Source organism: Enhydra lutris, unplaced genomic scaffold, assembly GCF_002288905.1.
Source record: "Enhydra lutris kenyoni isolate GAN:26980312 unplaced genomic scaffold, ASM228890v2 scaffoldscaffold34, whole genome shotgun sequence".
Lineage (NCBI taxonomy): Eukaryota > Metazoa > Chordata > Mammalia > Carnivora > Mustelidae > Enhydra > Enhydra lutris.
In genome coordinates, this window is record NW_019154118.1 from 24,565,634 (window position 1) to 24,590,600 (window position 24,967).

Sequence of the window (24,967 nt, forward strand, 5' to 3'; positions counted from 1 at the left end):
CATGCGCCGCCTCCCGGGGGCCGCGCTGCTGCCGCTGCCGCTGCCGCTCGCCCTGCTCGTGGCCGCCGGGGCCCCCGAGGCGCCGGTGAGCGCGCCGCGGAGCCTGGTGTGGGGGCCCGGGCTGCGGGTGGGCGTCGTCCTGCCCGTCCGCTACTTCTACCTGCAGGCCGTGAACTCGGAGGGCCAGAACCTCACTCGTTCGCCCCCAGGTAGAGCGTCGAGCCCCCGGCCTCCGCGCGCCACCCCCACCGCCCCCCGCGCGTCCGGGTCCCCGCCGCGCCCCTGGGGAGTCCGCCCGCCGCCTGCGTGGCGTCCCTCCCCGAGCGAGCGTCGCCCTGACTTGGCTCTGGCCACCTCCCCTGCCCCCGCCTCCCGGGACGCACTGGGGGGAGGGCGTCGCGGCCAAAGTCTGTTGAACGGAAGGACGAACGAACTCCGCGGGCCCTTCCGCGGCTCAGGGGCGGCGCTGGCGTCCGCGGCGGCCGGGGCGCCGATGCCGGCCGGGGTGTCACGGCCCGAGGCCGTCTTCCCGCGCTGTGCCCGCACGCAGGGAGCGTCCGCCCGCTGCGTCATCGAGCCCCAGAACTGGCGCGGGATTACTGGGCTGAGGCCTGGGGTTTGGCACAGCCAGACCTTCCGCCGGGCGCACGCCGGAGCTGGGGGCTTTGCGTTCTCGGAGGCCCAGGGCGGGCACGAGTGAAACCCCGCGGCCGTCGGCTGTTCCCCTCCCTAGGGTGGGTCTTGTCCTTGAAGCCCTGTGTCCGGGCGTCCTCCCACGTTCCCCTGCTCGTCTTGCTTTCGCACCTTCTTCCAACTCGTCCTGCTGGGTTCAAGTTGTTGCCGGTCGGGATCTGCTCATTTCTGTCTCCTTGATGTCCAGCCAGCCCGCACCCTGTTTTATCAAGAGACCATCAGAATAGCCCAGCGCCTTTTCCACCGCACGCAGGAAACTATGACTAAACTTTTTTTTTCAGTTTTAGAAAGGCTTTCCATGGCCCTAAGGACCAGAATAAGAAATTCTTAAGCCCAGATTCAAAGTCTTCCACTATGGGGTGTATTTTCTCCTTTATACTTTTCTTTCTTTCGTAAAATTAATTTTATAATGTTATAATGGGGGGGTGCTTTAGAAAGAAAAGGGAGAACAAAGGAAAAATTATACAGGAAAAAAGAAAGTGACATGATCCAAAGTGACATGCTGCTAATCTTACTATTAATGAAAGAGCTAGACATTCAAATAAAATTTCTACTCCTTAATCAAAAAATATCAGCAAAGTTTTTTTAAGTGGCAGTACTCAAAGCTGTCAAGAAGGCATGAAGATACTCTCAGACAGTGACCTTCATCCTCTGCTGGTGGGAGGGCAAATTCCTAAAACGTTACTGGAAAGCAGTTTTCCAAATGTACCAAGTGTCTTAAATATTTACAAACCTAATGTACAAAAAATAAGTTTCAACAGTGAGAAAATGTGATTTAAAAAAAGTATATCCTTTGCAAACAATGCTGGTGCTGTTTATTTCTGGTAATCTGATTTCTAGGTATCTGACCTGAGAAAATGATCAGAACATGGTCAAAGATTCCTATGCAAGAAATTCTTGCCACATTGTCGTCATTTATTACAGCAAATTTAACTAGCCAACTCTGAGGTCATTGCTAAATCAAGTGTGGTACTTTCATGGGATGGCATATTGACAGCCCATTAAAAGTTAACATTTTAGATTCCACTTATATGAGGTATCTAAAGTAGTTAAATTCATAGAGACAAAGTGGAATGGTGGTTGCCAGGGGCCAATGGAGGAGAGAAATGGGAAATTGTTGAATAGGTGTAGAGTTTCAGGTTTGCAAAGTGAAAAAGGTTTAGAGATTTGTTGCCCGAAAATGTGAATTTACTTAACACTACAGAACTGTACAGTTAAAAATGGTAAAGATGATCACTTTTGTTATATGTTTTAAGTTTTACTTTTAAAGTAATGTTTTAAAATATTTAATAATGCTTAAACTAGGTTATGGATGGACTAAACAGGAAAGAAAATATATAGTTGCACTTTAATTTTATAATAATTTTATAATAAATAGATGAAACTATACCTCTCATTAGTGTTCTCAGTAGTTCTAACATGAGAATAAAGATTTTTGTCTCACTCTTCTTTTTTCCCAAGAAAATTTCCCCCAACAGTAATCCTAATGTTTTTATGGTCACGAAAAGGAAGTCATAAAAAACAAAAGACTTTCAGCAAATCTTTTCAGACAACCTCAATTTCATACCTTTAGAATCTCCCTGTTTCCTCTTATGCTACTCAGTTTTTAGCGTCCATTAAAAGGCTACTCTGTAGTTTTGAAAAGCTCATGCAACTAGGTATTTTACATTTTCTGCCATCATTCACTTGCAAGTCCTAAAGCTTTTCCTTCTCCAAGAACTAAATAGGAAAAAAAAAAAGGCCATTTTTTTTTTTTTTCAAGACATAGACCTTCTTACACGGCTTAACCAAGATTCCCTTGATAATTATCACTCCCATTTAACAGTGTCACATTTATCTGAGTATCATTATGCTGTGTATCTCCAGGTACCTGGATTACAAGCATGTGACCTTGAATGGTCTAAAGCAGGGGATCTCAAACTGGAGTCCAAAGACAGAAATTAGTCCATGACCTTGGATATAGGGGAAAGAAGCTATCTCGCCCTTTGTTTTTACTCCCTTCTGACTTAAATGTAGTATTTCCTTCTATTAGGAATGTTTAAGCAAAACCTACTGATACTGTTATATTGTCAGCATGAGACATCACGCGTGACAGAGGTGCTCTGTAAATACCACGGAGAAAAGAAAAGAAGGGATGGAGGGAGGGTGGTTGGAATCCGTCACGATGGCTGGATACAGATACTCATTCTCTCCTCAGTCCTCCTTTACCTTCATCAGTAGTGATAATTTGCATAAAATAATCATACTTCCTACTTTTGTAGCACTGCAGTGTTTTAAACTGTGCCCTGTTTAATTTGTCATCCTTAATTGTCTTGTTAAGTAGGAAGGCTGGATATTACTCTCTTCACTTTACACCTCAGACACTGAGGCTCAGAAAAGCTAAAATGTTTTGCCTGTGGCCCCACAGCATTAAGTGTCAGAGCCAAGAGTAGACACTCATCCTCCTTCCATTTAATGAAACCTCCCGTAATATGGTTGTCGTGCATCAGTTCTCGGTAAGTTCCCTTGGCCTGTGGAGTTGACACTTGCTACAGTTGCAGAGCCTTCATAGTCTTCCTAAACAGCAGGGAAGGCAATGACTCTCTGGTACCAATGGTGCCAGAGGTTATTTCTCCAACTCTTGACTTCTGTAAACCAAAAGGCTAACGTGATACAGTGTGACAAGGTGACCTCAGCATGGGCTTTGAAGAAGGACTCAAGCTGTGTTCAAATATTGGCTGTTACTCATATGTAGTTGACCTTGGGCAAGTTACATCACTTCTTGGAGTCTTGGTTTCCTGATCTGTAAAATGGGGGTGACAAGGCCTATGTTACAAATTTTTGTAGGAAACAAGTAAGGTAGAAAATGTAAATGAAAATATCAAGCTCAGGACTGGCCCATAATCACTGCTAAAGTCTTCAAAAGTTCTGATTCTAATGATGCAAGACTTTGATATTGCTAACCTCCTCGATCTAGCTAGTCTCTGCTTTCTCATTCCATCAGCTTTCTCTCCTAAAGAGGTTTGAATTGAAGTAGAAAAATTCAAGTTGAACTGCAAGTCTATTCCCTTATGTTAGCCTTTGGGGCAAATGAGAATTCACATTCCTTCCGTTTGAAGCATTCAAATCACACTCTTCTCAGTTTCTCTTTTATGAGGTTAAAATTGCTTATTTCTATTTCAGTCATCACAATTGCTATTTTGTGTTGATTTTAACATTAATTTCATGCCAACAATGACACAGGCATGAGAGTCCTATAAAAATAACTGGACATTTAAAATATGTATTTCCAATGACTCTATTTTAATTTTGTTTTTTTTTTAGCTTTATACATTTATTTTGAAATGTAGCTCTTTTTTTTTTTTTTTTAAGATTTTATTTGTTTATTTATTTGACAGAGATCACAAGTCGGCAGAGAGGCAGGCAGAGAGAGAGGAGGAAGCAGGCTCCCTACCGAGCAGAGAGCCCGATGCGGGCCTCGATCCCAGGACCCTGAGATCATGACCTGAGCTGAAGGCAGAGGCTTAACCCACTGAGCCACCCAGGCACCCTGAAATGTAGCTCTTAAATGCTATTTAAGAAACAGAAAATTTTATAACTGGAATAGACAATACAGATCTAGTCCAGTACTTTGAATTTAAAAATAATGAAGCATTTTGGGGTGCCTGGGTGGCTCAGTGGGTTAACCCTCTGCCTTCCGCTCAGGTTATGGTCTTGGGGTCCTGGGATCGAGCCCTGCGTCAGGCTCTCTGCTCAGCGGGGAGCATGTTCCCCACCCCCCGCACCTGCCTCTGCCTGCTTGTGATCTCTCTCTGTCAAGTAAATGAATAAAATCTCAAAAAAAAAAAAAAAAAAATGAAGCATTTTGGAACTAGTTTTTTCTGTAAATCCATTTCATTCCAAAATGATCACAGAATCATTAATATGTTTGTCTTATATCTGTTTTGTTTATTTACAATCACAAGTTTATGGAGAACAGGACTATTTGACAAGACACTTAACTTTTCTGTACTGGTTCCACTTTAGGGAGAAAATTATAGGTATATCCTCCAGGTCCCCAGGCTCTGCCTTCCTGATTTGCAGTCTGTATATGTGTTTTCTAAAATCAAGTGAGAAAAAAATAAATAAATAAAAAATAAGTAAAATCAAGTGAGAAATAACAAAAAGCAATAACCAATGTATTTCATGTAAGCCTTTCAGGTAAATGGCTAATATTTTAAATAATTTTACAATATTAACTTTTTCTTACAACATCCCCTATATTTATTACAATTCATTGATTTTAGCAGATATCTTTCATAATTTTATCACACTTATTTCAAGGATGTCTAAATGTATTTTTTAATAGCAAGTTGTCAGACACTACATTACGATTACAAAATTAAAGAGACCACAGAACACCTCTCCTCACCCACAAGAAAAAAATACAATGCTTGAAGGTCAAAAGAGAGTACAAGCTTCACTCACAAGATTTAGAAACTAAGAGTGGGAGAAAGAAACTTTTTTCAGTAATTTAAAAAATATATATTAAATATGCTTAGTTTGATAATATGATAGATGTGAGATCAAAGACTCCTTCCATCACCACTATTTTTTGCCAGGACTGTGAATTTCAGAGGATTCACCACTTTTTATAAAATATTTGCCTTTGATATGGTGATGAACTGTGGTTAGGACATCAACTGATCTTTGTTCTCAGAGGTCTTGAGGATCAGATCAGCGCTGAGGGCAGATATATCCACTGGATTCTGGAAAGAGGGATATCACATTTATTCCTGGATCCCAGTGATAGTATTAATCACAACAGTATTGTCTCCAAGCCTCAGTCAGTCAGCTCATATACTACCGAAAGAGAAGGGAGGGTTTACTAAGCAGGTATCGTTTACCCTGGAATTTCCAGAAAACCCACAGAATTTTGGAGTTCGAAAGGGTGTTAGATTCTTCTAGTATAACTTTCGATCCAACCTGAGGAAACAAGCTTAGAGAAGTAAACTCTAGTATTTACAAAGTGTGTGAAATGTGTGTGTGTGTCTGTCTGTCTGTCTGATATTTGGGCACGGTCTAATAACTAGCTATAATCTCTCTCTACTTAGGGAAATAGGCTTAGAAGTATTACTCAAAATTCGGGTTAACCAAAGGGAAATTTCCTCAGAAATGAGGGTTATTAGGTATTAAAATGGTTTACGAAGAGAGCTGGTATATATTTTACAGGAGAAAGGTGGATTGCCTTGGAGCTCTGTCATTCTAAGAGTTTTTGAATTTTTAACTATCTGGGCTGCTTTAAACCTACCCAAAGGCGAAAAGAGCAAAGAGGCAAAAAGCTTATCTCCTCCTTGCTTTTCTAAAGAACTGATCTTGTTCATTCAGTAAATCTTTACTGAAAGACTAATGAATCAAATGTTGACTCAGATCTTTGGTTTCAAGACACAACCCAGACATGGTTCCTGGTCTCAAGGACCTTCCAAACTAAAATTATTTTGTTATTATTTTGATAGTACATAAAAAAGTAACTTTGGAGTACAGATACCTATCCAATAATTGGCAAAACAAAATAACCATGAAGTAGTAGCTACATATATACATGCATATATTTTTTTTTCTTTTTTCTTTCAGGTCAAACACTATTCAAAGTAGTAATCAAATCTCTTTCACCTAAAGAATTAGTCCGGATTCACGTCCCAAAACCTTTGGACAGGAATGATGGGACATTTTTGATGCGATATAGGATGTATGAAACTGTCAGTGAAGGGCTGAAGATAGAGGTCCTTTACGGTGATGAGCATGTGGCTCAGTCTCCTTATATTTTGAAAGGTAAGTGCTTATATCACACAATCCAGAGCCAGCCTTATATGTGTAAACCCTATGCCTTTCAAAATGGTTTAGGATGACCTTGAACTCATGTACAACAGAGTGAACATGTATACATACCTCCTGGAGCTCAACTGTATATAATTCTGCACCTGACATGGGGCTTGAACTTGATCTTGGCTTGGCTACCCCAAGATCAAGAGTCACATGCTGAACTGTCTAAGCCAGCCAGGCACCCCTCCTGGAGCTCAATTTAACTTGGAATTTTGCAGGAAAGAAAACTAAAGAAATTTGAATGATAAACAAGAATATCTTGTGTACTTACCCAGGCAGATAATACATCTGGCACTCTTCATTCTTTTATATAGATCTACATTTCTGTCTAGTACCATTTGCCTTCTTTTTTTTTTTTTTTTTTTTTAAAGATTTTATTTATTTATTTGACAGAGAGAGATCACAAGCAGGCAGAGAGGCAGGCAGAGAGAGAGGAGGAAGCAGGCTCCCTGCTGAGCAGAGAGCCCGATGCGGGGCTCGATCCCAGGACCCTGAGATCATGACCTGAGCCGAAGGCAGCGGCTTAACCCACTGAGCCACCCAGGTGCCCCTACCATTTGCCTTCTGTTCAAGGATACCTATCATCATTTCTTCTAGTGCAAGAATACTGGTGATGAGTTCTCCCAGCTTTTAAGTATCTGAAAGACTCTGTATTTTGCTTTCATTTTTTAAAGACATTTTTACTAAATACAGAATTGTAGATTAACAGGATTGGTTTTGTCTCCTTTTAGTACTTTAAAGATGTTGTTCTACTGTCCTCCTACTTGCATTGTTTCCAACAGTGTATCTGCTGACCTCCAAAACTTTGTTCCTCTGCACTGCTAAAGGTTTTCTCTCTAAGTCAGTGTGAACAATCTGATTGTACATGCTTTGATGTAGTTGCCTTCATGTTTCTTGTGCTCGGGTTTGTGGAGCTTCCTAGATCTTTGGGATTATAGTTTTCACTAAATCCAGAAAAATTTTGGCCATTATATCATCAATATTTTTTTCTGTTCTACTCCAGAGTTCCTCTCACAATTCCAGTGACCCCTATATCAGGCTTGAGATTAGCCCACAGCTCACTGATGCTCTTTTCATTTTTAAAATTCTTTTTTTTCCTCCATTTCATTTTGTGTATTTTCTATCATTAAGTTCCCTAATCTTTCCTTCTGCAGTGTCCACTTGGTCTTTAATTGTATCCAGTGTATGTTTCATCTCTTGTTTCTTTCTCATCTCCTTGAGCTTTTTTTCTGGAATGTAGTGAAGTTACTTGGAAATAATTTGAAACTATCAAATTTTGCTTTTACAATTCATTAGGTAAGACCCGAACCATGTTTAGTCTGGGGCTAGTTATTCCCCACCACTCAGAGAATACCTCTCTGCCTCCTCTACCCTGAGTCCCAGGAATTAGGATGCTTCCCAGTCTGCCTGGTATGAACAGGTACTATTCCCAACCCTGTATGACCAGTGGGTAGTGTTGCCTTCAGTCGTTCTTAATGGTTCTTTCCTTGCCTTGGATAGTTTCCTCTCTTATATTCCCTCTTCAGAAACCCTAAATACTTGAGGGGGAACCTTTTACAGATCTCTGGAGTTTTCTATCTGTGTAGTTCTCTCCTTTCAGGGAATGTGTCCTGCAAATGTCAGCTTACTTGTTCTCCCTGGACACCCGGCTCTATCCCCTCAATCCAGTGAGTTTTCTGGATCTGGCTACATTTCTCCCCCTGTCTCCATAACCTGGAAACTCCCTAAGGCAGTAAGCTTATGAACTATAAGGATCACTTCCTCTGTTTCCCATCTCTCAGACTCAGTGTCTTTCACTGCCTCATGTCCGGTGGCTCAAAACCCATTTCATATATTTTGTCTCTTTTTTTGGTAGTTTCAAGTCGAAGGGTAAATTGGTCCATATTACTCATCTTGGTCTAATAGAAATCCTCAAGAAACATAATTTCTTTGAAGTGTTTATATTTATAAAATTGCATTAATCTTTCTATTTTTATATTAAGTTAAATACATCTTGAAGTAAGATATAAAATTGGTATAAATTCCTTCTAAAATGAGTCCTCAAAGAAGTTTTATACTTATAGCTGCGTACATTAAAATTACATGGCCAGATACCCCTGGGTTACATATTTCTTCTTTGAGATGTGCTGATGGAGGTGATTTTAGAGATTCAAGGGAGGAGGCCTCCATCTTGTCTACAAAAAAATCCTCACCTACTCTGTAATAATGCCTGAAAAGTAATACATTCTCTTTTTCCTTTTGAAAAGGTAAGTTGTTTTATGTCCACCAGGTATTTATGACTCACTGAATTTATCAGCTCGTTGGCTGAGAGTGGGTTATATCAGAAGAGAGCGTACGGTATACTAGAGGAATGATTGGGGGATGCAAAGTAGAAGCACAGGACTCTGACACAAGTACTTTCACCATGGATTTGTTTAGGGCAGATTATTCCCGTCTGGAGAACCTTAGACCTCACCAAGAAGTCATCCCATGTTCCCATCAGGGGCAGAAACAACCCTCTGTGTGGAGGGGTTTGTTAATGGAGCATGGTATTACACGTGTTTTATCTTCCCTAGGACCGGTGTACCACGAGTACTGTGAGTGTCCAGAAGGCGATCCTCAGGCCTGGCAGAAAACTCTTTCTTGTCCAACCAAGGAACCACAGATTGCAAAGGATTTTGCTTCCTTCCCCAGCATCAATCTCCAGCAGATGCTAAATGAAGTTCCAAAGAGGTTTGGGGATGAGAGGGGTGCCATTGTTCACTACACAATTCTCAATAACCGCATCTACCGGAGATCTTTAGGGAAGTACACAGACTTCAAAATGTTCTCGGATGAGATTTTGCTGTCACTGGCAAGAAAGGTACGGGAATGAATTCATTGGTTCCGAAAAAAATACAAATTTGACCCTTAAACCACACAGGTTTGAACTGCATGAGTGTACTTATACATGGACATTTTTAAATAAATATATGACAGTACCATAAATAGTATTTCTCTTCCTTATGATTTTCTGAATTAACAGTTTCTTTTCTCTAGTTGATTATATTGTGAGAACACAGTATATAATACACATAACATAAAAGATGTGTTAATTAACTCTTATGTTATTGGTAAGGCTTCTAGTCAATAGTAGGCTACTAGTTGTTAAGTTTTGGGGGAGTCAAGATTTATACACAAATTTTAGCCTATGCGGTGTCAGCACCTCTAACCCCTGCATTGTTCAAGGGTGAGCTGGAGTTTACTTATTTGGTTGTAACTTTGGGATTCTTAGAGCAACAATGGCAAAGGATGGAAATGGATTCCAGGCTTGGAAATGTGCATCTGACGTGTCCACCACCTGAGTGTTCATAAATTCTCCCCCCTTTATGGATCTTTCTTTCCTTGAATTAAGTGGCTTGAGGCCCCATCTGAGGCAAGTAGTTTCCTATGGAGCACTCCCAAGGTTCCTGTGGACTCCCAGACATGTTGAGCCTCGAGGTCACTCTTTTTTGAGACTTATTAATGAGCTGACAAACGAGAGTAGATAAGCAAGAGCACGAATCGTCAAGTCCCCTGCCCTTCCCTCTTGTTCTAGGTTCTTTGCCCAGTGGCTGGGAAGAAATCCAAGATAAATGAGACTCATCTCTGGACTTAGAGTGGCCTATGCTAGTGGGACTTGTTTTTGTCATCTGGAAGATAGAGTAGGATGTGAGACAAATAGTGGCACCTCAGCATGATAGGCCTGTAAGAAGAGCCGGTCCCCAGGGTGAAACTTCCTGAGGAGAGTGAGCCATCAAGGAGGTGACATTCGGTCTGGGTTCAAAGGACGAGAAAGGAGACTGCCAAGTGAATAAGTAGGAGAAGAATATTCCAAGTGAGAAGGGAATGACCTATGAGAGTGGGTGGCATTTTCAGAAAGTAGCCTTAAGCTTATTGGCCCATGCTCAGGTGGAGCAAGATAACACGGCCTGGCTTTCTGGCCCCAGAGTTTAGACCTTGTCCTGCAGGCTTTAGGTTCTGTTGACTTTGATGGTAACATTGATTTCGGTTTTAAGAATTTTGGCAGCAAGGTGAAATCAGATCAGATTGGGGAGAGCCTAGTATCAGAACACCTAGTGAGCAAGCTACTGCAACAGTCCAGGCAAGAGATGAGAAGGGCCTCACATAAGGCATTGACCATGGAGATGGACATGAAGTGGCAGAGTCCAGAAACAAAGGTAGATGTGATGCAGAGGTTTGAGAGTGGAGGAAAACAAGGGCTTGGATCTAACCTTGTCAGTTCTCAGGCAGCTGGCAGGGAGAGTTCTTGAAGCCACTTTCTTTCCATACCATGTCCACTTCTATAATACTAAGTAATTTTGATAATTTTTTAAAAAAATTTATTAAGTAATCTCTATGCCCAACATAGGGCTCGAAACCATATCAAGAGTTGGATACTCCAACAGCTGAGCCAGTTGGGCACCCCAATACTAAGCAATTTTTTCAAAAGACTTTATTTATTTGACAGAGAGAGAGAGAGAGAGAGAGAGAAAACACAAGCAGGGGGAGGGGCAGAGAGAAGGGAGACAGGGAGCCCAATTTGGGGCTCAGTCCTAGGACCCCGGGATCGTGACCCAAGCTGAAGGCAGACACTTAACCAACAGCCAGCCAGGAGCCCCAGTACTAAGCAATTTTATTTATTTATTTTTTAAAGATTTTATTTATTTATTTGACAGACAAAGATCACAAGTAGGCAGAGAGGCAGGCAGAGAGAGGAAGAAGCAGGCTCCCCGCTGAGCAGAAAGCCCAATGTGGGGCTCTATCTCAGGACTCTGGGATCATGACCCGAGCCGAAGGCAGAGGCTTTAACCCACTGAGCCACCCAGGCGCCCCTAAGCAATTTTAAATGCCACCTCTGAACAGCGGGAGCTTACTCCTGTTTAAATGAATTTGCCATGAACCATCCTCACCCACGATTTTCTGCTACTGCTGATGACTGAGAGGCATTCTTCTCTATTCTGCTGTTTTCACATGTTCACTTTTATGGGGCATGTTTTAAGAAGCCAAAGAACGCAAGCATTTAGCACCTAAAACTTAGGTCTTCCCGGCACTGATGTTTCTTCTTTTGTTTATTTAGGTCCTTCTCCCCGATATAGAACTTTATATTAATCTTGGAGATTGGCCTCTGGAGCATCGGCAAGTCAATGAAACCCCGGGCCCTTTACCTATTATTTCATGGTGCGGCTCCCTGGATTCACGGGACATTATCCTTCCAACGTATGACATCACCCACTCCACGCTCGAAGCAATGAGGGGTGTCACCAATGATCTCCTCTCTATTCAGGGAAATACAGGTAAATTAAACTTTATTCTTGAGGGAAAAACAGAGGCAAGAAAGGAATGTTCAGTCAGAGAGAATAAAGGTATATATCTAAATAACCATTGTTCTTATTTTCTAACAAAGAAGAAAGAGCAGTGTAGGATTCTTCTAATCCAAAAATTAGATATGTGGCTTGGGCTAGTAATGTCCAAACCTACTGTAACTGAGTCTCCTCTGAGCTGGTCACTTGTAAATACCATTTGGAAATAATGTATTTGGCAGGATTGTCACTTAATACTGACTCCAATTCCATTATATTGCTGGGTGAAGGGAGCATTTTGAAAAATATAAAATGATATGCAGACGTGAGAGAATTGTGGTAACAGTATAATTAGGGTATTACTACCTCCAGCACCTAGGAAGGAATTTTCCCCTTTCCTCTTTCTGCCTTGCTTGATCCTTCAAAATCTAATTCCTCCCTTCTCCCCTTTGACGGCCGTACACTTAGGGCACAACACACTCTCGAACTAAACCAGACTCCCTGAGTAGAATAAACCCTGCCTCTCTTTACAGCCTCTGTTGCCGTTTGTGCTTTAGTAGACTCGTTTAGTAGGTAAGACCGGAGACTCTTCGTAAACTACTTTAAGATAACGTGAAATGAAACTGACTTTTTATTTGGGAACAGTGAATTCTGAGAAGTGTGTTAAATATTAGAGAGAGTGATCCCCCCCTTCCAGTTTCTGTTTTATGATTTATCCCTTCAAATAGTAATAGGTGTTAACTAATAATCTCTCTTTAGAATGATAGAAATAGACTTAAATTAATTCTCCTAGAATACTTCCCTCCCACGAAAGAAATTCACACACACACACACACACAGAGTTGGGCTATATATGTGTTTACATTTCACAGCTTAGTAGACAAAGTCTAATAAATCAGAAACAATGTGCTCAAAATTCTGAACAACCAGGGATTAAAGATGTGGATGTTACTTAGTTACATAGTTTGTTCCTGTCACCCAGTCACCCAGTCGAAGAACAAATCCGAGCTCGTTTTTTATTTTGAAGCATGAAGGATGGAAGAAGGTAGTGCCTTGTGAGTGGGCCAAGTCATTGAATGTCTTTTGCTTTGAGCTTGACCCACTGTTATTTTGGGTTTCTCCTAATGTCATACAGCAGACTGTCCAATATTTGAGTGAGCTCTCACGGGTAGAAGTTAAGGACATCTGGTGGCTCAGTCGGTTAAGCATCTGCCTTCAGCTCGGTCATGATCTCAGGGTCTTGGGATCGAGCCCCACCCTGCTCAGCACGGAGTCTTCTTATCCCTCTCCCTCTGCCTGCTGCTTACCTTTCTTGGGCTTTCTCTTTCTCTGTAAAAAAAATAAAGTTTATAAATAAATAAAATCTAAAAAAAACATAGGTGAAATTGGAACATGCTTTTCTATGATACAGCACATAAAAGGACTGTTTTTAAAATTCTGAACTGGGGAATATGTCAGGCAAGTTACTTGATCCCATATTTTTTTGAAAATAGCACCCTATTTTAGAAGATGGGTTGATGATCAAAGAGCATTAATAGCTTAAATGACAATGGTAGATTACAGATGATTGTGCTTACTGTTTTTTTAAATGTCAAATTCATATCACATTTTTTTTTTAATGGCTTCAAACTTCTAGGCCCTTCCTGGATCAACAAAACAGAGAAAGCTTTCTTCAGAGGTAGAGATAGCCGAGAAGAGAGGCTCCAGTTGGTACAGCTCTCCAAGGAAAATCCAGAGCTCCTAGATGCAGGCATTACAGGATACTTCTTTTTCCAAGAGAAAGAAAAGGAGCTTGGAAAAGCTAAATTGACAGGTTTCTTTGATTTCTTTAAGGTACGCATTTACGTCTTCCTGTATGGGTAGGAAGTGATAAACTTGTGATAAGTCTACAGAATCATTGGGTGGGCCCGTTTCTCCAGTCTTGTGAGCTGGAGCACACTTTCTTACTTTCTCCCTTCCAAGCTTGGGGAATTACAAAACTCATTGTAATTTCCTTTTTGTTTTTTTGTTTTTGTGAATTCTGTCTACCAAAAGGCCAGAACTATATTTAATACTCAAAATATAGTGCAGGGATTAACCAGGAGGTTTGGGGGCATTTTTCTCTATATTTGTTTTCATAAACTGGGAATATAAATACCTTTTACATGAAGTGATCTTAAAGGCCTTTTGTAAACAGAGAAAGTGTAAATTCCATAGAAGTAAAATTGGAGCTGGAATTGGGGTTCACATCCTGTTTGTGGTCCTTCCTCTGTCACTGACTGTGGGACCATCATCTCTTCACACCCCTAAACATGCAGGATGCCTGCCTTGTTCCTCAAGTATTGTCGTGAGGATAGGGATGTGAACAATGTAACAAAATCTGACTGGCTAGAAAATTCTTTGGTACCAATTACTCAAGAAAAAAATTAATGACCAAACCTGTGAGTATTTCCTGTTCGTTTCAGTGTGGTTATAATAAAAAGAACATTTGATTTGACAAACTTAGGGAATAGAGGTTTATAAATTTATCTGAACACATGATTTTCTCATTTGCAAAACAGAAAAGAGGAAAGAGCTTATGGTAATACTTGCTTCACATGGCTATGCTCCAGTGAGGTTTAATTCCCATGAAAAGTGATTTTGAAATGTAAAGCAAGGCTTATTAACCCCGCAAATGGGCAAACGGGGTACATCTTGTGTTGCTAGCATCACACGAATCCCTAAATGTCTCCAAGTTTCCATCTCCTCAACTCTAGAAGTGAACCCTGGATCCTGGGTTAGAGCCCTGTTTCAGGCTCTCTGCTCAGTGGGGAGCCTGCTTCCCCCTCTCTGCCTACTTGTGATCTCTCTCTCTCTCTCTCTGCCAAATAAATAAATAAAATCTTAAAAAAAAAACAAACACACTTTTAAACATTGAAGTTGGAACGTGGAAAATAATTCCTTTATATTTAGTATTATAGCATTGATGACAAGCAGAAGTGAAGCAAATAGCTATTTTTTCCTTTGTTTATGTTTGTTTTAATCTTTTAGTACAAATATCAAGTGAATGTGGATGGGACCGTGGCGGCTTACAGATATCCATACCTCATGTTGGGTGACAGCTTGGTTTTGAAGCAGGACTCGACGTATTATGAACATTTCTATATGGCACTAACGCCTTGGAAACATTATGTTCCAATTAAAAGAAATCTTAGTGATTTACTAGAGAAAGTTAAGTGGGCCAAGGTACGTTTTCTGCAATTTTAATTTCTTGAGGCAATAATAGACTTACCAGGGTTATTTACATGAGTTCCATCATGACCCAATTTCACTTGACATAATTTTGCAAAAGAAATGTTATTTTCTGAAATTTTTGTTCCCATGAAATATCTAAAGAATCAACATCAGAGTCACTTTAATACCCTTTAGCCAACATTTTGGAGGATTTTTAGAAGATTTGAAGTCTAGTGTTATGTAGAATATGGGTTTTTCTGAAGGAATCAATATTCATGTATATACGCACAAGCAAAAACACACTAAATATAAGTGACAGATTGGAAATCCCAGACTAGAGTACTCGATGCGCAAGAAGACATTGAAGGCAATTGTAATACCCTTTTCTTTTCCCCAGTCAGGAAAAAGGTACAATGAATGCATGGTATACAGAACATCCCAAGAATCACAGATTTCCCATAAAATAAGAACTCTTTTTTTTTTTTTTTTAAGGAAACATATGACAAAGCTGTCATGTTTTATTACGAAACAATAAAAATTCCCCCTTCTGTTGGTAGGACTCCATTCTATTTCTAAGTTTCTGAGAAGCAATATTCAGGTATGCAAATAACTGGGTGCCTGAGGCAGAATCATTCTTGTGACCCTTTATAAAGAGTCAGGATTGCTTGCCAGTGGCTTTTTTAATGGGCAATGTGGTAGAATACCAGCTATTTTCAAAAAGTATATTAGGAACAGTGACCGTTCCTGATACTGAAGGAAAACCTGTGGGTTCTAATGACTGAATTTATGAATATAGCAACAAGACAGGCCTTCATAGGTACTGTTTTATGACAACTTCTGGGCTCTGACTATGTATTAAAATGAAGTTTTTAAGAGACGTTATAACATGCAACGGGATTCATTCTATTCCAGATTGTATTTTAATATCAAGCAGAGAGGCTATGGGATTGCGGGGGATGGGGAATGAGCCCTAAATTTCTTGGGTAGCCAGGATAGTATGAGGGGTAGTCACAAGAGAGAAGACTGCATGTCTGGTGTGCATATGGTGGCAGTGGGGCGGGGGGGGGGGGTCCTGTGGACCAGGGTTCGAACATGTGTGACCACTTAGGTGTAACACGGGGGCTAGAAACGTCAATTTCTTGTCGATTTCTCAGAGCCTCGCTCTGAAGTTGTTTTCCTCGTGTCCCCTGTCCCCATGCTGGTCACATTCAACCCGACCTCTGTCCTGCTTCATACTCAACGGTAGCCTTCTTTGGGGGTGGGGAGGTTCACAGGAGTATTTTTCTTTTATTGTGTATGTGCGTTTAACCCTTTCAGGAAAATGATGGAGAAGCCAGGAAGATTGCAAAAGAAGGGCAGCTGGCCTCGAGGGAGCTGCTGCAGCCACACCGGCTCTTCTGCTACTATTACAGAGTACTCCAGGTTCGTCCCCATGGCCCGGCGTGCGGTTCAGGTGTCCTCGCAGCCATACTGGGCCTGAGGACCGCACGTCCTGAAAGGGTTCAGAGCATCAGCTGGTGGATCTCTGGGGAAGCTGAGCACCAGCCCAGCCCAAGGAAAGATGGGAATAGTGTGCTAAGGCCTTTCGTGGTTCTCCATCATAGCTCCACTCACTACTATGAAAAACAATGCTTAGCGCCCTTACGAATATAGATTAAAAGTGCCTCTTAGCTGGGCATTGCTATCTTTAATTAGCTGCCCTATGGAATTTCTAGTTTAGGTATTTTCTGAACCTCAGAGAACATCTTTCCTTATCTAGAAAATAAGGGGGTTGGACTAGAGATCATGAACATCTCTCTGCTCAAAAAGCCTGCCTCTTGGTTCTTCTTACTCCTTGAGATTCATGCTTTTGCTATCACAGTACAGGATGGACAGCAAGTATTTAGCTTGCTGTAGAAAAAAAAAATGTATTTATAATGGTTGTAACACCTCAGGCCTAATTACTGAAGTACAAATGTTTATTGGGAATCTAAGAATTGGTGATGTTCTAGCCAGGAAGAAAAAAAAAAAAAAACAAAGAATGCTTTTGTTTTTAACCTAAACTTATTTTTCTGTGGACAGGAAAAAAAAGAGGTGCATTTCTTCAGATGTCTGTGGATATCACTCTCTTATAGAAAAATTAAAATGATAAATTACACCGTTTACTAAAAGCAGCCTTTCCCTTGAATGAGTTGTATACCCTCTGCTAGTCTATCTATAATATTAATAGTAGGAGTTTCTCCCTCCAAAATGTTCATTAGGTTCCTGTGCTCTTGTCAGTTATTTTGTTGGGTTTGGCCCAGCACCAGGAATCTACAGCTAAATGTATATGAAACCACTGAATCAAAAGTCTAATTTATAGGAATGTTTCAGTCCATGGTTAAAGTTAGAGGACATTACACAGGTCTGTCACCATTGACAAAATCTATGTGACTATGAGCTTGAAGGGAGGAATGTGTGAGACCATCAGCTTTTTTTTTTTTTTTAAAGATTTTATTTATTTATTTGACAGACAGAAATCACAAGTAGGCAGAGAGGCAGGCAGAGAGAGAGAGGTGGAGGCAGGCTCCCTGCAGAGAGAGAGAGGTGGAGCAGAGAGCCGGATGCAGGGCTGGATCCCAGGACCCTGGGATCATGACCTGAGCTGAAGGCAGAGGCTTAACCCACTGAGCCACCCAGGTGCCCCACCATCAGCTTTATTTTGAGATGCTTATCATCTCTTGGTTGATTTGAGTGTTCAACAAATGTAATTATTCATTAATGAGGGGAGGATAAATGCCAAGAGGTGCGGCTCTTTCAAGTAGGGATGCTTGGCTTGACATCCCTTTCCTAGAGGCTTCCTACGTACACCTCAGATTGTGGATTCGGGTTCTGTGTTAGATTTCAAAATATCGCACTTAGTGCCTGGACCCCTGAAGTTCAAATGCAGCTTCAGGACCCAATAAACCAGACCTTTGGTTTTCATCTCAAGATAGACAGCAGCTAGGAACACTGGCGTTGGGTGGGGTAGGGAGGATCCAGTGGAATGAAGTGTGGACTCATCTTTCAGTTGCCTTCCAACATGTATTTCAGAAATACGCGGAGCGCCAGTCCAGCAAACCCAAAATACGTGATGGGATGGAGCTCGTTCCTCAGCCTGATGATAACGCGTCCCCGTGCCAGTGCCTCCGGGAAAGACCTTCCAGAGAAGAGCTTTAAGTCAGCTCCCGTCAACACTCCTGCAAGCGCCAGCGACGGGTTGAAGGCAAGCCTTCAGACAGAGGCCGGGCTGCGGTGAACGCAGTCAGGGAGACTCACGTGGACAGGCAGAGCAAGATGAGAGCAAGTGTTACAGGTCTCTTTGAATATAATTTTCTGTTGTGTAAAAACCTCCATCATCAACATCACAGTTTCTCGAAACAGAAAACTTGCGGGTCACTGTGGACAGAGAGGCTTTGCCAGAATAGAAATCATTCTCTGTGAAATGATTTCCACCATATTTCCTAGTTTGTTCACTTTCCCTCTCCCTCTTCCAATTATGAAGAAAAAATGTTGGTGCAGGTTCCTCCCCTCTTATTGAATAATTTCTCCTCTTACAAGCTGCTTTGGACATTCCGTAATAGCAAACCTCCTCTTGGAAGGTCTGATAAGGATAATTAAGGAAGAAGAGCGCGGCTCCCTTGTTGAAGGTAGCTTGGAGACTGTGGAGGCCACATTTTTTAAAGCTCACTCATATGTCTTTAGCTAAGTTTTATCAAGGCCTGAGACAAAATTAAGGAGAAATTATGTCATAAACTAGAAATTCCCAATCTATCAGGGTAGCACACCCATCGAGGACAACACAATTATTAGTAGATGAGAACATTCTGCGGGTACCACCCATTATCTATATTGAATAGATGGAAGAAAACAATAGTCAGGTGGGGCTCTTGACTACTTTTTTGAATCCTTAAAAGGGACACTTGAAAACAGGTGCCAGAAGCAGTAGGAAGCCGGGTACCTTGGGATTTCACCAGTAAGCTGATAAGAAAGGCAAGCATCCTAACTGCACCCCTCCTCTGTTTCAGTGCATTGCTGCAAGAAAAACTTTGGAAATTTCCTTTGCTTTTTTGGACAGGGTCAAGACTTAAGACTTATAGCCCAGAAATCCATTACACACTCCTTGTAAAACCACCCATCCAAGATCCACTCCACTAAGGAACACACTCCCAAAGCAAGAGCTAGCTACACTCCCAGTCTAAAAATATTTACTCCCCTAATTGAAGTATTTACTTAATCTGAAAAACAGTGTCACCACTTTATAGTCATCATATCCTTTTATGAGGTCAAGAAGAACACAGAATTGCATAACTAGACGAGAGCATAGAACAATATCATCAAAACCAAGTATTCAAGGGGAACACCCACCAACTGTTCAAAAGTACAAGGTCATGAGTATAAAATAAAGGCCAGCTGTACTAAGACCATATGCTAATGAAGCCATGTCCTGCCTTTATTGTACATGGAGTTTGGGGCTTGTCAAAACAAATTACTGAAAGAAAATTTGCCCTCATTCCCACCACCCTGCTCACCAACCCAGGTTCTTCCTTGTGGCTGGTGGCATCTTGTTAGAAACATCTTTAATTTTTAAAATGCCCATCACCTGCTGCCAAACAAGCCTGATAGTTTAGAGTGAACTGAGCTACACCACATAGTTCTGAGCACGGAACAGGAAATTAAGTGGAGTCCTCAAAAAATTCCACAGGGAGTGAGCAATCTAGATAATTTTCCATCTGCCCAGCTCAGTCATAATCTTTAAAAAAAATTAGTTTTACACGGCTTTCTGGTTTGTTGACACGAATATAAGTTAATAAAATTGTTTTGCTAAAACCCTGATTTTTTTTCCCCTTTGAACTCACACAGTATCTACATATTCCATTAGTCGATTTTAATACTTTACTTCTCCTTTAAGAAATCTGACTTTTAAAAGGAAGAGAGGGGTGTAAAGATATGCAGGTAAATACAGTAAGTGCTTTTATCTAAATAAGCTGCCAGCATGTTCATTGCTGTATTGCTTTTATTAGTAAAATATTGGAAGCACCTTAAATAGTTTTCATGAGGGAACTGGCTAAATAGTTATTGATATATAAAGGACTGCAATACAACTGTTGTTTTTTTTTTTTAAGTAGCTCTATATGTACTATCATGAAAGATTTCCATTACAGTATTCAGTGAAAAAACTAAGAGAACAACATGTATAATGTGAAACCATGAATGTAAAAAACAAAAATATATTTGTGTGCTTGAAAGTTTGGAAGGATTTTACCAATATCTGAGAAAGAGATGGAGAGAAGGGAATTTTTACTTTTTGCTGTATACCTATGATATTTGTTTTTACTACAAGTAAGAATCAGATTGTAAAATAAAGAAAAATGTAAACCTAGGAAAAGACTCTAAGTGCACAAAAGATATACGTAAGAAAATGGATATTTATATTTTCCAGTATGCTTTTTTAAATCTACTCTCTAGAATTTTATATCATGGGACATACTATATATACTTTTTAAATAAAGTAAATTTTCTAAATAAAATTTTGAGAAAGATAATTTCTGTTTTTAAGAAAGACTGTAACCACCAGGGGACCTGGATGGCTCAATGGATTGAGTCTCAGCTCTTGGTTTCAGCTTAGGTCATGAGCTCAGGATCCTGAAATTGAGCCCCAAGTGGGCTCCATGCTTAGTGGGGAGCCTTGAGATTTTCTCTCTCCCTCTGCCCCTCCCCCTGCTTATACTGGTGCTCTCTTTCTTTCTCTCTCTCAAATAATTAAACAAATAAATCTTTAAGGAAAGAGAAGAAGATTGTAACCACCTATAGCCCTGGTATTTCTGTAACTGGGTTGGTCTAATTTTAATTTTATTGTGTTTTCCTGAATAAATGAACCAAAACTTCTATCACTGCCACTCAGTCCCTAGTAGGTATAAATCTAATATTAGGGAGAAAGAAATTTGGGCTCGACACCGTTATTTTCTCTTATTTCAGGCAAAAATACAAGAAGTGCAGTGTCTTCTCTAGTTCAGGTTGCCATTATGCTGGTATAGCTGTAACTACATACGGTGACAGATGTTAACTAGACTTATTGTAGGGATAATTTAGCAATATAAACAAGTCCTAAATATTATGTTGTACACCTGAAAGTAATGTATGGTATATTCAATTATACCTCAATTAAAAAAAACAAAACTGGTTTAGGCTTCACCAGCTAAAGAGCTTAACTTTAGAAATAGCATTAGACTACAATCACCTGTCACTTATTCATTGATCCTGAGCACTAGCTGCCAAATCGATAAAAGGATCCGTTTTCTGATTCACAAATGAATAAAATACTTAAATATGAAAGATTTTGTGTATTTCTCCCACATCTTTAAATCCCTTGGTGGAAGTGACCAGACTTTGCAGTAAGTTTAGCCCCAATTCGCAGAAATTCACTTTGGTTTCCCTTTGGAAATCCTTTGCCTCAAAGCCATTAACGATCGCAGAGAGAGCTCACAGGTTTAACTATCACGTTTTTTTTTGTTTTGGATCCCCCTGGAGACGGTGACGTCCAGATGGAGGAAAGGGCGGGGCCGAGGGGGCTGTGCTAGGGGCGGGGCCAAGGGGCGGTACTAGGGCGGGGCCTCGAGGAGTTGAGAACGGAAGTTGAGCGCGTCATTTCCGTCTGCTGTGTAACGGAGGAGTCCAGCGGAGCTCGGGAGCGCGGCGATTGACAGGTGAAGGGAACGGTGTCCCCTCCCTCTCGTCAGTACCACAGCAGTTCCTCCCGCCTTTGTGGCGCTTGGTCTGAGCCTACCCTACTCCAGAGCCCTAAAGGCCCCCTGCCCTTGAGTTCCGCTCCCCAGCCCACCCCTTAAAAACGTTCGGTGTCCCTGAAGTCGCCGCCTCCCCACCACCGCCGGCCTCCAGCCCCTCTGACCCCCTTGCTGTGGCTGGACGCCTTCCCTGCTCGTTCTGCCACCTCCCGGCCCCCGCTCTTCGCACCCGCTAGAGACCTGGTTTCTCCCTCTTGAGGCCAAGGGCAAAATAACTTGTTAACCCACCATATATTTTTTTTTCTGGACTTTTTTTTTTTTTTCCGGTTCGACCCCTGACACGGTTTTCTGTCGTTTCATTGCGTTGTTTGGAGCTAGAAAAGGGAAAACCGTTCTTTCAAGCAGTACGTTAGTGGTTGTTTGCCCTCCTCCGCCCTCAGGATAAAGGACTACAAGGAAAAAAGGAAGAGCGAAATGACAGAACTGATTTTATTTTTTTTTTTATTTTTTTTTTATTTTTGACAGAACTGATTTTAAAAAAAAAAGTCACGAAACACTTTGGCGGGTTCACTAACACAAAGGAGGAAGTGTAGGTTCTGATCCCAGCAAATTAGCTTAAATACTCTTTCCCAGCTTTTAAAGTAAGTGGTACTGAGAATTCAAAGACTGACCTTGGGGGCTTTTTCTCATGAAGATAAGGTCATTGGAGTCTTAATCTATTAATATATGTGCTGCCGAAGCGAGCACGAGTCTTAATCTATTAAAATAAAAATTACCGTCGATTTGAGATAGAAAGTCTTCCATTTCTGAATCTGCAGGTGGAACCTGGATGTAGTAAATTCCTCCGTTACATGAGCGGTGTGGTTCGGTGGTGCTTTTTAGTGTCTACAAATGAAGCAGTGTTTTCACGTTGGTTAATTTAGAGCCTCATTATAACCCTGTGAAACCCGTATTGCTGTTCGTCTAAGGCCACCAACTGTGGCCTGCTCCCTCCCTGCTCTCTTCTCCGGACTGTGTTCTCTTAAACCTACTCAAAAGACGTCCACTCTTCAATTAATGCCTCTCAGTCACCTTTAATTTCTCCCTCACTACGGGATCATACCTAACAACATCTTAATATGCTTTAATGTCTCTCATATTTAAAAAAGAACACCCCTGGAGTCCCTGCCTGCCCGCCGGCCGCTCTATATCTATGCTTCTAAGCGGATGTTACTGTACTTACTGTCCCGACTTTGCCACCTCCTTAACCTATACTGGGCTTTCTTCTTGGCTACTCCGCTGTAAACAGTACTTAAAAGCACTTACCAGCGACTTTATCTGGCCAAATCTTGTTCTTTATTGTCAATTTACTTGACCCTCCATGTACCTTTGACAGAACTGAGCACATTCTTGAAATATGCGGGGTACCGTCACTGGTCAGTGATGTGAGGGACTCGTTTCTGAATCAGTAAGGTTGAATATACTGGTGAAGATACTGTGTCAGGATTTTGTGCTATCCATACTGCAGTGGTGACCCACGACACATTTATGAATGCAGTGTCTACCGTTTTCACCACCGCTTTCTTCAGTCTAGACAACTGGCAAAACAGCATTTGTAGTGTTTGTCAGTTTTTGTGATGAAAATACCCTGGCCGTGCCGAATTTCATGATACCAAAATGACCCCAGGTATTGGGAAGAAACGTGCCCTAGTGCACCATGATACATTATTTCCACCAGACCTATATCTGTAGGTAGCCATATAGGCCAGTAGTTCTCAACCACAGGTGATTTTGCTCCCGAGAGGACATTTGGCAATGTCGGGGGACATTTTTGGTTGTCACAGCTGTGCTATTGGCATCTAGTGGACAGAGTCCAGGGATTCTGCTAAACATCCTGCCATATACAGGACAGCCTTACAACAGAGACTGCAGCCACAGTTATCAGCAGTGCTACTGCAGTGAATATGAATAACCTCAAGAAATCATAGTAAAATGTAGTGTAGGGAAGGAAGAAACTTTTACTATCCTAGGTTTTGTAATTAGGACCCGCAAATTAAACTGACAAAAGACTAATTAACCAGAGAAGAGGTAAACAAATTTTATTTGCTTATAATACTTCGGTTTTACATGCACATGGGGGTCTCACAGAAAAGGAATTAAAAACCCAGGGGCACCTGGGGTGGCTCAGTTGATACAATGTCTATTGATTTCAGCTCAGGTCATGGTCTCAGCATCCTGAGATCCATCAAGTCCCACGTTGGGCTCACATGGGTCCTGCTTGAGATTTTCTCTCCCCCTCTCTCTGCCTCTGGCACACTCCCTCCCCTGCTTGTTCACTCATACTCTTTCAAAATAAATATATAAAAAAAAATTAAAAACCCAAAGAGGAGTTTAGGCCCAGGGTTTTATATACCACTTTAATAAAGGGTGGTAAATTGTGGGAAGGTAAATTTATAGGGAAATTAGTAAAGGTAAGGGTTATTTTATTAAGGTTTGTTTGTAAACACCCATCTCAGTGCTGACTTTTTATTTCGGGTGATAATACTTTTCTCCTGTTGGTGCAGTAAAGGAGAGACAAAACACCTTCAGAAAGGGAAATTTGTGTCCCACCTTTGGGCAAATGGGGAGGTAGAAAACTTTTCCTGCATTTGTTCTTTCTCAATTGCTTTTAGCTGAAAACAATCCTTGTGCCAAACTGACATATTTTAAGGTGGTGTATTATGATCCCCTAAAATAGTAAAATAATTAGTAGGTGTTAAATTTTGAGTGTTTGTTACCTTTATTTTATTTGATTATGAGCTTAAATAATTTTTAGTAACCACTGTGTTTAAAAACCACCTTACAAAATTCTTGAAAATTTACATTTTGGTTCCACTGAGCTAATACAAGCAAACTGTGGTACACCATCCAAACCAGAAGTTTGTAGTCCGTTTCCCGTATAATTATTGTATGACTCCTGCCCACTTCTTTGACTTTTTCTCCCCTGACACTTCTGCCTGTTCTTTCAGCTGTAACAACCCTGCTTTCTTTCAGCTGCTGGGGCACACCAAGCTTCTTATCTCAGAGCATTTTTATCTTCTATTCCTTGTGCCTGGACCTCTCTTCTACAGTTTTCCTGTCGTTGGTTCTTTGCATCGTGAAAATGAATGTCTTCTCAGTAGCGAGGCCTTCCCTGACTGCTTATGCTAACCTAGCCCTGATCATTCTTTGTCCCACTAT

General features: G+C 41.2%; 1 protein-coding gene across 2 annotated transcripts; it reads left to right on the forward strand.

Annotated features, from left to right (window-relative positions):
• The first annotated feature begins 1 nt into the window (after position 1).
• Positions 2–21,013, forward strand: LOC111153745 (KDEL motif containing 2). 2 transcript variants are annotated; one of them, XM_022512953.1, is made up of 9 exons: positions 2–209; positions 6,286–6,483; positions 9,090–9,376; positions 10,091–10,121; positions 11,610–11,828; positions 13,471–13,667; positions 14,844–15,038; positions 16,344–16,448; positions 18,078–21,013. In XM_022512953.1, exons 1-9 carry the CDS (start codon positions 2–4, stop codon positions 18,201–18,203), a joined length of 1,566 nt encoding a protein of 521 aa, XP_022368661.1. In that variant the 3' UTR covers positions 18,204–21,013. The 2 variants fall into 2 exon arrangements, with proteins under 2 accessions (XP_022368661.1, XP_022368660.1); XM_022512952.1 differs by lacking the exon at positions 10,091–10,121 and having other exon boundaries at positions 11,612–11,828.
• Positions 21,014–24,967: the final 3,954 nt, after the last annotated feature.

What these genes read in the sequence shown, in the direction of transcription:
- LOC111153745 (XM_022512953.1), top strand. Translation starts at nt 2, where the DNA reads ATGCGCCGCCTCCCGGGGGCCGCGCTGCTGCCGCTGCCGCTGCCGCTC. An exon ending in CCTCACTCGTTCGCCCCCAG is followed by an intron (nt 210 to 6,285) that starts GTAGAGCGTCGA and finishes TTTTTCTTTCAG; the next exon opens with GTCAAACACTATTCAAAGTA. An exon ending in AGTGGCTGGGAAGAAATCCA is followed by an intron (nt 10,122 to 11,609) that starts AGATAAATGAGA and finishes TTTTGTTTATTT; the next exon opens with AGGTCCTTCTCCCCGATATA.